This window comes from Arvicanthis niloticus, chromosome 25 (assembly GCF_011762505.2).
Source record: "Arvicanthis niloticus isolate mArvNil1 chromosome 25, mArvNil1.pat.X, whole genome shotgun sequence".
Taxonomy (NCBI): Eukaryota; Metazoa; Chordata; class Mammalia; order Rodentia; family Muridae; genus Arvicanthis; species Arvicanthis niloticus.
The window spans coordinates 26,319,747-26,334,045 of NC_133433.1; the positions used below are offsets into that span (position 1 = coordinate 26,319,747).

At 44.7% G+C, this 14,299-nt stretch overlaps 1 protein-coding gene across 1 annotated transcript; it reads left to right on the plus strand.

Annotated features, from left to right (window-relative positions):
- The first annotated feature begins 5,516 nt into the window (after window positions 1–5,516).
- Window positions 5,517–10,843, plus strand: Penk (proenkephalin). Its single transcript, XM_076924252.1, has 3 exons — window positions 5,517–5,780; window positions 6,303–6,443; window positions 9,856–10,843. Exons 2-3 carry the CDS (start codon window positions 6,306–6,308, stop codon window positions 10,525–10,527), a joined length of 810 nt encoding a protein of 269 aa, XP_076780367.1. The 5' UTR covers window positions 5,517–5,780; window positions 6,303–6,305; the 3' UTR covers window positions 10,528–10,843.
- Window positions 10,844–14,299: the final 3,456 nt, after the last annotated feature.

The window sequence follows — 14,299 nt, forward strand, 5'->3', positions numbered from 1 at the left end:
TGACAAATCATGGTCACAAGATCAAATGTATGTGTTTTTGTTGTAAAACAAGGTATGGAGCCACAGGCTAAAAACATATAAAATCCATTGAGTGGAATTCCACCACACAGTTGCCCTAATCCTGGCTAACTTGCAAACAGGGGTACCTGGATTAGGTTAGCCAATTTTCCACTGTTACATAGTCTTGCATACCTGGGGAAATGCCCCTTGCTCAAGGCATATTGTATCATTCTGTGCTGTCTTTTGCTGAGGATTTTTGCATCTATGTTCATGAGAGATGTTTGATTACCATTTAGTTTTCTTGCAGTCTCTTTAGGCTAAAGCAGGTCAGGCCCTCACTCATCGGAGTCTGAGGGTAAGTCAGAGGTGAGTCATTCCTGATCCTCTAGCTTCCATGCCCTCATTCAGGAATTTTCATTAGGTCCAAATCCCTCTGGTTGGACAATATTGTGCACGCGTGCACACTGTTCTCATCCATCAGGCTAAATGCTTCATGAACTTCCTAGATGTGAGATTCATATCTGATCATTTAGGATTGTGTTATTTTTTTGTTTTTCTGTTTGGGGAGTTCTTTGGAGACAGAATCTCACTCTGAAATCCATGCTGACCTCTATCAGTATGCAGCGTAACCTGGCTTTGAACTTGTGGAGGTCTGCCTGTTTCAGCCTACAAAGTGCTGCGGTTCTAGTCACAAATGTCACTGCCTCATTTTCCTTTTGAAACTTCTTAGCCATGTATCACACTCAAAGTACTGTGATAGACTCTTTGTTTCCCTTTGTTTTTCAGTTTGGGCAGTTTTGTTGACACCCTTCAGGCTTTGGAGATATTGCCTCCACCATAAGCAGTCCACAGATAAGTCATCAAACGTCTTTCACCTCTTTTCCAGCATGCCTGGTCCCTAGTATTTTGTTCTGCTTCTATATGAAATGTGTGATCTCTCTCTTCTTACTTTGTCTGATTCTCCTGATGTGGTACTGTGTGTCAACCCGTTACAACCCTTGTCATTTATAAGTCACGGTTGTTTTTAATGCCTGGTCTGAGGAATCCTTGGTGTATCAAGTGTGGTTCCAATGCTTTCTTTGTATCTTCAAACTGTTCTGTCGCCTTTTATCTGTCTCATCATTTTTATGAATACCTCAATAGCAACACTGAGGAAAAGGAGCTGATGTCATTAGGCCAGCTGTAATTTTTGTGTCTGGCAAGAGTGCTCTATAGGCTAGTGGGTCTGTTATTCAGGAAGCCTCGTCCTGGACTGTGAACTTCACATGTGTGCTCCCTTACTCTTCCTTATCAGTGGAACAGAATAGTTGAAGTGGCCTGGAGTTGGTGTTTTCTTCCCCTTAGGTCAGTGAGTCTCTGTTTACCCAGCTGCTCTGTAACTGTTCCTCTTCCTTCTTTCCCTCTTCTTTATCAGAGACATACACTTTTCTCCAATATTCTCTATGACAACCAGGTCATGCTCCTAGAAATAAAACTCGAAAGAGTGGGAGGCCCCATGTGCCTGGATCTCTGAGTTCTCTGTTGCAGCCTTGGCTATACTGTGGCTGCATGAATTGCCACTCGTGCTGCAGGTGGTCTCACTTTGGTTTTATGACCCCACTAGTTTAACCAGGGCCATCTGAAACACATTTTAAAGCAGAACTATTGGGTATCTATCACACACAGCCTCTGTGCTGTGGATCCTTTCCAAAGAAAGTCCCTTAAGAACCTGAACACGCACTTACCTAGGTGACTGCCTGCCTGCTACTCAAATCCTGACTGTGACTTTCCTCCTGACTCAGTCTCCACCATGGAAACTGCTTCTTGGCAGAGTCTTGTAGTTAGAATTGAGAATTTAAGTTTGAAAATGACTAAGAGAAAAACCAAAGTCAAACTGCTAAATAAAGTTTCTAACCCAATGAGGCAATGCAAAACTTTAACATCACCACTTCTCTGGGTCCTTACTGCATCCTCCAAAAGTCAACACTGAAAGTCATGCTGCTCCACAAACCCTACACTGATTGTATTCATACCAATTTCTTCTGTTGATCTGACGAGTTATAATGTGATTTATTTTACTCATTGTCTCACTGTATTGCTTGATATGAAAAGTATGTTTTCCTGTCAGAGATAAGGTCAAATTTAGAAAAAAAATCATTCTCTCTAAGTGTATAACATAATAACAATATGTTTGGTACTTTTCTGTGTTTTACTCTCTCCTCTCTTCCACGGCTTTCATTTAAAATCAGTTCTGGTGACCATACCCTAGGTTACCTTTTCTCCTGTGAGTTTTATCTGTTTCTAGAACAGAAAAAAAAAAGAATAAAGCAGCAAATCCTGCCCAAGCTGGCTCTACTCTATGGCCACTCTGCAACAGAATCTTGTAACTACACAGAGGCCTCGTGCTGACTTGCCACGCTCACAGAATCCCATTTTACAATGCATGCACCTTAGATTGGAGATGAAGACAAGCAAGCTTTCCCTGGCTTCAGCACAGCTCCAAATTGTTGACATGTTAGAGTGTGGAACTCCCTCACTGGTGCACATCTGTCTCCTCTCCTCTACTTCTGTCTTAGAGGGAGGCCAGAAGGAAGCACTCTGCTTAGTGAGCAAGGAGGAAAGAGGAGGAGGGCAGGGAGTCATCTTCCTTCCTGGAAATGATGGAAAATGCTGCCTACAGGACTTTTCTTCAGCCCCTTTTTCTCAAAAACCTTGCTCAATAGCTAAGAACTGGATTAAACACCATGAGAAGTCACTCGTGTTAGCCTCTGAGCTAGTATGTGTCATCCTAGAATCAGAAGAAGGTAAGGTTTTGATTTTGACCTTAGAATCAGAAATCTGCGAATCAAATGCTGTAAATCAGATCCTCTTCGGGGTTTGGAATTCTGATTTTCAAATATTCTTCTCATAATATAGCTACAAAATCTATAACATATATTTAAAAGATGGTAATAAAGAAATGGATTCCAAATCAGCTGTTGCTATTATTTAAGTCTAAAACAATGAACACGGAAGTATATTCCTTCTCTCCCCAGACCTAGAAAGTAGGAGATAATGGGGAGAAAAAGTCGCTAATTTGATTTACAAACCAGCTTAAACTACCCAAGCCTCATTCATGAGTTCAGTCAGTTGGCACTCAATTAACCATGGCTGTAGCCAAACTATCTGAACTGGCAGGCCTGGGAGCTTCTAAGGAGCATCCTCACTTGTCTCTCTTGTGACATTTTAAAAGCCACTTAGAAAATGCAGTCAGGGAGGACATAAACCATTTCAAGGGAAGCAAACTAGGCCTTCGAGAAATGCAAAAGGAAAACTACCTAGATAGTCTAAGGGACCTGGACTGTCAGTGTCGATTGCTCAGGTGTTCTGTGCCTCAATTTTCCAGTTACATAGCTGGAGTCTGAAGACCCTTGTTTCTAAGGTCCTGAGACTTAAGCTTCTACCTCTCTAGGGTCCTAAAGTGCCCTCTGAAACCCAGCACTAAGAACCCTGGGGAGCATCACATAGCTGGGCTTTCTCTCCTCCCTCTCTCCTCCTCTCCTTTTTCTTCCTCCTCCTCCTCCTCCTCCTCCTCCTCCTCCTCCTCCTCCTCCTCCTCCTCCTCCTTCTTTTTCCTTTCTCTCTCTCTCTCTCTCTCTCTCTCTCTCTCTCTCTCTCTCTCTCTCTCTCTCTGTTGTGCATGCATGCACATGTACATTCACACTACCACGGGACATGTATTTAAAGATTTAAAGCTTAGGAGCCATCTCAAGTGTACAAATGCCAAGATTTAGAAAGATGCTTATTTTATGTAAGACTACTGTTCGGTGTATTGCACAGTACCGCAGTGTAGTCGTCTCTATTACAAAGCCTGAGCAATGAGAGGTAACAGTCTTTAAGTGAAGACAGACAGAAGCTTTCTTTTGCTAGGAAGAAGCAGGAAAGAACAAGTCATCAAAACCCTGGTGAGAAGGGTCTAAAAAGTAGAAAGATGACAAAACCGGCCTCTACCTAACACAAGCGCTCTGCTTTCCTGGTCCAAGTCCAAGGTTTCCCCAGCCAAGAGAAAAACAGGTGCACGGGTGCATTCCCCGGGGCATTCGGTGAAATGTCCATAGCCAGCATAGTGAATCTTGAGGGCAAACAGATGCAGCCCTAGTCCTTGGTGTGCTCCACCAATGCAGGAGAGCGCTGCTCTCTAGCGACCAAAATGGGAGACGCATTTCCAGTTGTGACTCTTAGGAGCTGCGAGAACGCAGGGACTGCAAAGATTGACAAAGGGGGAGGATCTCTTGCAAATGTCTGGGGAAATCTTGAGACCCTCTCTTTATGAACTCTCGGACTGTTTGTTGTAGCCTACCTGGACTAGGGAAGATAGGTGCACGCAATGGGTGAATCGAGACCCGGGAGGGATAACTGGTAGTAGATACAAAGGAGAGATAGGATGGGTGGTTAAAAACAGCTTTTGAGGCCAGACAGGTTAAGTGATTTCGTCCATTATTCCAGATGATTCTTTCCTAAATACCGTGCCTCCTCTCTCGAGAGCTGATATAAAATAGCATGTTGTTACCTCAGCTGCTGTTTTACAAACAGGAAAAAAAATGAGACCTCGGAGTCTAAGACCTAGACGATCTAAGCTTCCTGACTAGTGACTATCTACAGATCCGGCAAGTGGGAGTGGGCTGCTCTGAAAGCCCAACCTCATCTTTTGCCCCTCCTGGTAGACAAGATGTGCAAGACCCAAGCTAATTGTGTCCAGAACAGCTTCCCTCCTTGCCTGCTCCAAACCACAATCCTGACTTAATCACAACTCCCCGACACCCCTTACTCAACAAGCTCACACACATACACACACACACACACACACACACACACACACACACACACACACACACACACCCCACCCTGTACAACATGCTGGCAGCAGCAAATCCGGGACCCATGTCCTCCCTGGTAGCCCGAGATTCATCCCTCCTGTGGTCTCTGTAGGACACACTTCCCACCACCACCTGTTTTTGTTTGTTGGTTGGTTGGTTTGTTTTTGAGGTTATCTGTTTGAGGAGGGTTGTTTTATTTTGTTTTCTGCATCGGAGGTATTGTTTTTGTGGCCTGATATATCACTGATCTAAAGAAGGAAGCTTAAGATCCTAGAAAAGTTTCAATTATTGACTTTCATAACCATTAACTGAGTGCCTTCTGTGTCCCTGGCGCTATTCGACAGCAAGAAAGTCGAGACAGGTGGGTGAAAAGTTACGACTTTCGGATAGTTGAGCAGATGTCATCTCTGAAGTATGCCTCAGAAGGATGGAAGGGAAGGGGCAGGTTCACCGAATTCCGAGGGTGTCCAACAACTCAACGGAAACCCAAGTCCATCTGCCCTTTCAAACACCCCACCCACGGTGCCACCAAAGTGATTCATGCAGAGAGAGCAGTTTCCCCTTCGTGTCCTCCCCAGAGTTCCTAACTGCTCGGCGGGGGGGAGCCTCCGGCGCCCACTCGCTCCCGCCACCCTCGGGGGCCGCGAGCTGCAGGGACGTCCCCTCCCACCAGGCGTCGGCGCGGGCTGGCGTAGGGCCTGCGTCAGCTGCAGCCCGCCGGCGATTGGGGCGCGCGCGCCTCCTTCGGTTTGGGGCTAATTATAAAGTGGCTGTGGCCGTCGCCAGCGAGGCAGGCGCACAGAGCCCCGCAGCCCAGCGACGCTGCCCGGCGCCTCGCAGAGCTCCCCGACGCGGCCGCCCCACACTTGCCTTCTTTCTTTCTCTTGCAGAGTGGCAGCTGGGACACGCTCTTCCAGCAACCTGCGCCATCTGAACAGCAGCAGCGTGAGTGACTTTGCCCCAAGTCTCCGGTGCTTTGGCGACCGTCGCCTGTTCCTTCGTTGCATGCGTTCGTCCAACTTTCTCGGGGTTCCTCATTGCCATGGGTGTCCGGGTCTTATTCCCCAAGCGCCTGTGCCCGAGCCGCGAACTCCAGTGTTCGCTCCAGAATCTTGCCCTAAGCAACCGACGCCAGGGAAGATAGGATGCCCCAAGGAAGACAAGGCGCCCTCGGAAGGACAGGTTGCCATCAGGAAGACAGGACTCTCCCCCACCCCCGCCCGCCCCGGGGAAGATAGGGTACCTCCTGGAAGACAGAATGCCCCCAGGCAGCCCTAGGAGGGCAGAAAACACTAGGGACCAAGCTATCCCTGAGTCACCCGGGATGTTATTGGGTTGTGGGCGGGGCTCAGGAAGGGCTGTCCCTGCGGGTCCTGCTCCACGACCACCCACCCAGCAAGGTTTCCTGCTAGTGAACCTTGTCAGAGACAGAACGGGTCCCCACAGGCGCGTTCTTCTCTCTTACAGCCCATGGCACGGTTCCTGAGACTTTGCACCTGGCTGCTAGCACTTGGGTCCTGCCTCCTGGCTACAGTGCAGGCGGAATGCAGCCAGGACTGCGCTAAATGCAGCTACCGCCTGGTGCGCCCCGGGGACATCAACTTCCTGGTGAGTTGAATTAGGGGTGAGGGACTGCTCGGCCAAGCTCACAAGGCCAGCCTCATAGACTTACTTATAGCGGGTCACTTGCGCTGGAAGGTGCTTGGCAGGAGCCTTTGGTGACCAAGGTGACCTGGCGCTTCCAAATGTTGATCCTAAGCTGCTCTGTCTCTCAATTTTGGAACCAGCCTCTCTGGGATCCTTAAGGGCTGAGGTATCTATTTTCACATAAACCAATTTTGTTTTGATCCTGGAGTTTCAGAACTCCAAGATAATGTTCTCTTCATTGCCTTGGATAGCACTTCATCTAGGCTGTCAGTCACCCCAACTTTAACACCAAAGCCCAGGGCCCTTCAAACAAACATCCTTCCTGCAATGGAATGTTTTTGTTAGTGAGAGTGCCCCCACTACCCCTGACTCCCAACCCATTGCTCTTACTGGGCTCCTTTAGCTTTGAGTCCCTCCTCTCTGGAGGAAAAGGATAAGGGGAGAGGTAGAGAATTGGCAGAAGGGTCCAGAAAAGCTCATTAATAGTCCCATGAGCAAGGGAAACAATTCCCTTTGCCTTGTCTTGACTATACTTTATATAACGGCTAAAAAGAACACTTTGGTTTGGCTGTGAGAAGGGCTCAGGAGAGATGGTCGGTACCCAAAGACCTGGTATCAGTCCAAAGATAGCCTGTCCTGTATAGGAGCTAGACGAGACAAAATGGCTGTTCTCTTCATCATAGTCCACAGGCTTTCCAAACACTACGTCTGAATCCGTACATCTGAAATTCCAAAGGCGGCTTTTTACTCTCAATGATCTATTGCCCTGTCTGAAATTCCTTGATAGTTCAAAAGAGAGTCAGCTTACACATGAGCCTTTGAGAAAGCTTCACATTTTTTAAATTCTTGAAATGGGAAAGAAACAAAGGGGTCCCCAAATCCAAGCCAATATTTCCAGTTAAATGTTTGTTTGCGTCCCTTGAATTTTTTGATCATGTGGTCTATTTCAGTTGATGTAGAGTAACTTGGCCAGAAAAGCACTATGTGTTTACATTGTGAGGGGAAACTGCTCCATCATAAACAGGGGCAGATATCACGCTCGGCTTCGTTCCATCTCCTACAGTCATGAGCTTGACAGCTTTCCCTAAAACTTGAGTGAGTGCAAATAAAAATCAACCTTGTGAATAATGGACTTCATACGCAGGAGATTCATACTATACTGAAAGACCACGGTCTGGCTCCTGGTGCACAGCCACCGGTATTTTTATTTATTTTTGAGTAATCACAGGCATTTTAGCTCTACCCACTGATTGCCGAGCACAGAACTCAATATGTAGCATAAGGTTCTCTACCATCTATGTAACTAATGGTAATTGAATTCTAGAAGAGTTATAATCTGACCTTAAATAATATCAGATTTACTAAAATATGTGATTTGGAAACTCTAACTGATATTTTAGCAATACCTAGTCAAGAAAATTTCTCTCAACTGTTCCGATTACCAAGCTCAAAAGTAATGCTCCTCCTCCTTTTCCACTGCCGAGGAGCATGAGCAGAGGTTCTTGTTTAGCAACCAGCCCCAAGACAGCAGAGCAACTTCCAGCTTCCTTGATACCTTGATACACAAAGTCCTTGTTACTGTAGCTCTCTGTTCTTTGGTGCAGATGACAAGGGACACATCCGATATGAACTGGCTAGGGGAAAGCCATTATCAAAAAAAAAAAGCCTCTTGAGAAGAATTTTGAGTGAGTAGGTGTTGTAGCATACATTTAATATTATTCTCTCACTGACAGAGATTTAGTTAATGCTCAGACGTTGTTAAAATAATAGCAGTTTGGGAATTTTAGCTAGAGCTCATGGGTAAAATGAGTTTGCCCAGCCAAAGGTACATAGTAGCTTAGTAGATATTTACCAAGTTCTGCCATGAGGTAGGTAAAGATACCGAGATGAGATTGCATGCGTCTAGAACTTTCCATCTGATGTGCTCTAGACCATAGAACTCAGCGTGCAATAAGTGTCTCTAAAGCTACATGAATGACATTCATTTTTGGCAACAAGGTCATGCACATATGTTTTTAAAGTGGAAATCCTACTGCCTCTGGGACATCTTAAGCTTTTAATAATATTTTGAGTCTTCTTTAACCATGTATGTTCAAGAATAAAATGGAATTCTTTTAATTGGCCTCTCTTTAGCTTTATCATATTCTTCTTTATTTAATTATTTTCTTGTAATCAAAACTAAAATAACCATTCGAAGTCAGTTAAAACTATGTTTCCAGAATATTTTTTGTTTGATGAATAAAAGACTTTTTGTTGTGTGTTTAATATGAATATATGATTTTTTAAATGCCAAGAAAGGGCCTAGATTTCCTGTCTAAATCAAGGGACTGTAGCCTGGCATCTACAAGGAGGTTTCTAAAAGTTGTGATGCCCCCTGAAATGCTTAGGAAAATCATAGGATTTTGTAATGTCATCTAATATTTGTGGGTTTTTTTATTGCAGGCAAACAATTGAATATTTTTTTAAAAAAAAATAGTTTGAGCAAGGTAATTTAAGATGTATAGCTTAAAGCTTTCCATAGCTTGAGTTTATTTACTCTATAATGACTTGAGTTTAATTACTTTATAATAAGTGTGATTACATGCTGCTAATTCCTCCTTTATTAAATAATATGACTATTGAAAATAATCTGTTTTGGATATCGATGGCTTAATCTTAAAAAATAAAAAGAATTATCTGTGCATTTGCATCCAGGTAATTGTCAGCATTTTGGTTCAAAATGATGGAATCTGTTTTAATCAGCCAAGAAAAAGGCAAAAGGTCAAAGCATCTCAATTTTTAACCAATCGTTATGTCGGGATCCAAATAATCCATACTGTTATAGTGTCTTGAATAGCTTTCCCTTTAAACTTAGGTTGAGATTGTAGTGTTTTCCTTTAAAGGTTAAAAGTATTTGCAAGGAGATGGATTAAGACAGTGAAATGAAGTAGTCATTAGTAACTCTCGTATATGCCATTAATAAAGATTGTCTTTCTAAGATAAAGACACGGAGAGAAAATGTTTAGGAAATTTTCCTAATCAGGTACATAGAAATTTCTCCCTTGGGACTCAAAATGTCTCAAACAAAATTGCACCTCCCACAGTAAACAGTGCAGTGAATTTCCATTTTGAAGGCAGCCATGTGACTCAGAATTGAGGGTGGATACCTTGAAACACTAACATGGCACAGCATACACAAGCTCTCTATCAAGAATACTACCCTCTCCCTTCTTCGTTCCAGTGTTCCTGGACCAATGCTAGTTCGGTTTCAGTCAAAGCTATGACAGAGAGGAACTGGCCTTTCTCTGTGGCAGTGTGTGTACTAAAGCAGATAATCATAGCCCACCATTGGGTCAGAAGGGTCTCTTAATCACTCATCTCCTTGACTTTACAGGCATGTACACTGGAATGTGAAGGACAGCTGCCTTCTCTCAAAATCTGGGAGACCTGCAAGGATCTCCTTCAGGTGTCCAAGCCCGAGTTCCCTTGGGACAGCATCGACACGTACAAAGACAGCAGCAAACAGGATGAGAGCCACTTGTTAGCCAAGAAGTACGGAGGGTTCATGAAACGGTATGGAGGCTTCATGAAGAAGATGGATGAGCTGTATCCTGTGGAGCCAGAAGAAGAGACAAATGGAGGCGAGATCCTTGCCAAGAGGTATGGTGGCTTCATGAAGAAGAATGCAGATGAAGGAGACACCTTGGCCAACTCCTCTGACCTGCTGAAAGAGCTACTGGGAACGGGAGACAACCATGCGAAAGACAGCCACCAACAGGAGAGCACCAACAATGACGAAGACAACATGAGCAAGAGGTATGGGGGCTTCATGAGAGGCCTCAAAAGAAGCCCCCAACTGGAAGATGAAGCAAAAGAGCTGCAGAAGCGCTATGGGGGCTTCATGAGAAGGGTGGGGCGCCCCGAGTGGTGGATGGACTACCAGAAGAGATACGGAGGCTTCCTGAAGCGCTTTGCTGAGTCTCTGCCCTCTGATGAAGAAGGGGAAAGTTACTCCAAAGAAGTTCCTGAGATAGAAAAAAGATATGGAGGCTTTATGCGGTTTTGAAGCCCTTTCCCAGCAGTGACCCCAGACCCCCACTAGCCTGCTCCATCCCCCGTGAGCAACTGCCCCATCAGTGATGTTTCTTGTCACGTGCTGCTTGTGCTGTACAGTTGCCCTCGTGGTCTGGATAACTACACTGCCTGAAAGCTGTGATTTTAGGGATCTGTGTTCTTTTGAGTCTTGAAGCTCAGTATTGGTCTCTTGTGGCTATGTTGTTATGTCATGCTGAAATGGTTTGTTACCTCATCCCTTCCGATGAAACATCAATAAATGCTTATTTGTATATAAATATAATAAACCCGTGACCCCAACTGCACAATGATCTTGAAAGGCCTGGCTGTCATTTGTCTGTGGGTAAATGCTAGATTAAGAGACACCTGCTATGACAGAATAATCACTGGCCTTTTTCTTTCCTGACCCAGGCTACAAAACTCTTAACTCTTAACTCTTTAACTCTTTTAGAATCTGAACTCTTAAATAAGTAAATTCAATGGAACAAAATTGAATGCCAAGACAATTTTACCATGTTTTATAAATACAGAAAGGGAAGGCCAGAATGGCTGGGTACTTAGTCTAAGTATGCTTAGGAGTTGAAACAAGAGTGGGATTAAAGCCCTGAACTTCTTGTTCCCAGTCATTGTCCTTTATACCTTATTTTCTCTTCTCCATCCAGGAGTCGGGCAAAAACAGGAAGAGCTTGGCGCTATATCTTGTTCATCATTCTATGCCCTTCACCATGGCCATAGCAGATTCTCTAATAGCTAATGAGTGAGTGGATGAAGTGTATCAATGAATTCATCTTGCAAACTGACAATCCAGAAGGGCTCTGTGGCTGTTTTGTGATATTAATTTTCAAAACACAGGGGACTGATGAATTTTTCACATTAACAAAGGCATTTGGGATAGCATTCAGATATCAAAAATGCAACTTTTCCCACATTTCTCGTTGAAATTACAGGTAGCACCACCCATCCACTGACTTATTCAGAATCTTCATCAGCCCCTGTCCTGTTCCCTTCAGAAAATCGGGTCACATTTCAAGGCAGCAGAGGCTGAGTGGTCGGTCTCCTGTAGTTCTCACAAGCATCCCTGTTCCAGCCTGTATGGTCCACCTGACAAGGGTAGCCAGGCTATTGAGACTGGGAACCCATCTCATAAGTCCATCCCTACAGAGACTTAGAGACATCTTACCTCTCCTATCAGCTCAGGACATCACAGGTCCCTGCCCTTAAGAATCAGTGTCCCCCACAGACCCTTCTGGTCAAGATCCTAACTTTTTCTTCCAGGAAAAACCCTGAGAACTCCATATTTTGAATGAGAGGCAAGTAATAGAAATGAAATACATAGGGAAGCCAGTGGGAAACAGCTGCTGACCACAGAGATCTGAATCAGAAACAAAGGCTGGGCTGGAGATGTTGCAGGTGTCCAGCATCTTTTCAGCTAGGGACGGTTGCCTCCATTGGGCAAGCAAACTCCACACTGGCAGGTGTTTCCAACAAGATGTTAAATTTAGATTCGTAAAAACATGTCCTATGTCTTATTATTGGCAATTGGTTCTGTTTAAAACAGTGCAAACGGTGCATGTATTACCAAGCACCTGTAACCCTAGCCCTGGGGAGAATGAGACAGAGACACACAAATTTATTGGCCAGTTAGACCAGATTCCAGGTCAGTCACAGAGAAGGTGTGAAGCAAAAACAAAAACACCGAGTCAAACACAAGACAGCTTTAGATTCAAAAGATGTGACGTTAATATTTTGAAAGAAAAAAAAAAAAGCTTTTCTCCCTTAAATCTCTCTCCCGTGGAGGAAAGCATGTGAGCCCTTGGAAGCAAGAATCCAACCGTTACTATCTGAAAGTGAGAGGGCACTGCCTTCTGCCTTCCTCACAATACATTATCCCAGAAGAATACAATAGGTATGTATGCTTGCATTACAATCTGTCTGAGAACACAGCACCGGCCATGGTTGGACAGGTTGTTCCAAGACATGCTGGAAGCCTTTCTTTCCTACTTGGGGGTACTACATAAACAGGGCCAAAACGCTATTACTTGACAGCAATAGACAGCTGTCTGCCACAGTCTCTCATTCCTTGTCTCCTGTGTCAAGGACCACACATCGTCCTTGATGTGCCAGTCTCACAGATGGCTACAGAAGCAGGAACTCAAAGGGTTCTGGGAAAGCTGCTCAGGGGAGGGACTCACAGAGCATAGGGACTGAGAATTAGGAAGTCAGAAAAGGTGGGTGAAAGGAAATGGCTTTTCCTTTTTACATCCAGATAATGGGGCAATGAGCCCACGTGAAATATCCCATGGTGCACCATTTCCTGCCCAGGCTTCTTTTTAGGCTTCTCTCAGTTTCCAGATGCCCCTGTGTTGCCCAGCCTCCGACCTGCAGTTTATCATTAGAATTTTTGCTTTAACTCTTAAAGGCCTGGATATTTTCAAGACCGTTCTGTTTAAACTCTGAGGAGACTGTTATCTAAGGCCACCTGAACACTCCTGTCTGTACAGACTCCTGAGCTCTGGCTCAATGTGTGTTGAGCAATACGCACAAGGACTCCGGGGATTTAATATGAACTTGGCTGCCTTAAGGGTGCTGAGAGAAGTGTAGGTGAAGAGGAATGAAGATCACATCACCTGCAGAGGGCGCTGCTGCTCCATTCTGATGTTTTCCGGTCTGTTCTTCCCTCATTCCTACTCACCTACATTTCCACACCCCACAGAGCAGCCTGGTCTTAGCGTTCTTTGTGAGAGTTAATACATGTGAGCTCTGAGACCAGCTGGCCTGTGTGGAAATCCAGCCAGCTACAGGGCTGAAGTTCTCCCTGCCTAACTCTCTCCCTTGCCCTGGTCAAATAAACACAATCCTTAGGCCAGAGAGCCAGCATGCTCTGAGACTGACCAGGAACGCCGTTTCTGTTTTTCAGCCTTCCATTTCTTCAGACCGATCCCTGACTCTCCACTCAGCTTGGTTCATCAGGGATGTCATGGTGTCTGAGCTCAGATTTGGGCTCTTTTCTGAAGGTTGTGTCCTACAAGAGGGCAGCTGCTTGCAGATTCCTCTTGATCCGTTTCTCTTTGTTCACCTTACACATGTTACACATGTTACACATATTACCTATGTAATCAGTTACTCACATGTTACCATACATCTGTCTAAACCACAGAAAGAACAACACCTAGAGTGAATCTCGGTGTAAACTGGACACTGGGTGATTATGTGCTGCTGTTGGCTTCTTGACTTTGAAAAGCAGGTCACGTGGATGGGGTGCCTTAACAAAGAAAGAGAGGTGACATGCAGGGGAAGTAGTACAAGAGAAATGTCTGTTCTACGTTTTGCTATAAACCTAAAATGGTTCCTTTTAAAAGAGCATTTGTTTTCTCCAAAAACAAATGGCATCAAGAGTCTGGACCTTATGATTATATAGGCTTGGAGAAGATGGGAGACATCCCTGTGCTTCCAACATTTGCACTTGACATTTTTTCCTGAAATTTCTACAGCACCCATACAAAACAATGTATTCATTCATTGACCAAATGAATGAAGCCCACTGCACAGGTATCTGATGAAAGAGAGTTCCAGAACAAAAAGAAGAGGATGTATAAACTGATGAAACAAACAAGAAAACCTGGATGTTTGTTCACACATTGGCCCCATCATTTGTGCCCTCTTTCGGGGGCAATACATCATGGTGGAACCATGTAGGGAGGAAACTTTGTCAGAAAGCAAAGGGAACAAGAATAGAGTCCTCCAATCCACACTGATGACTTGAC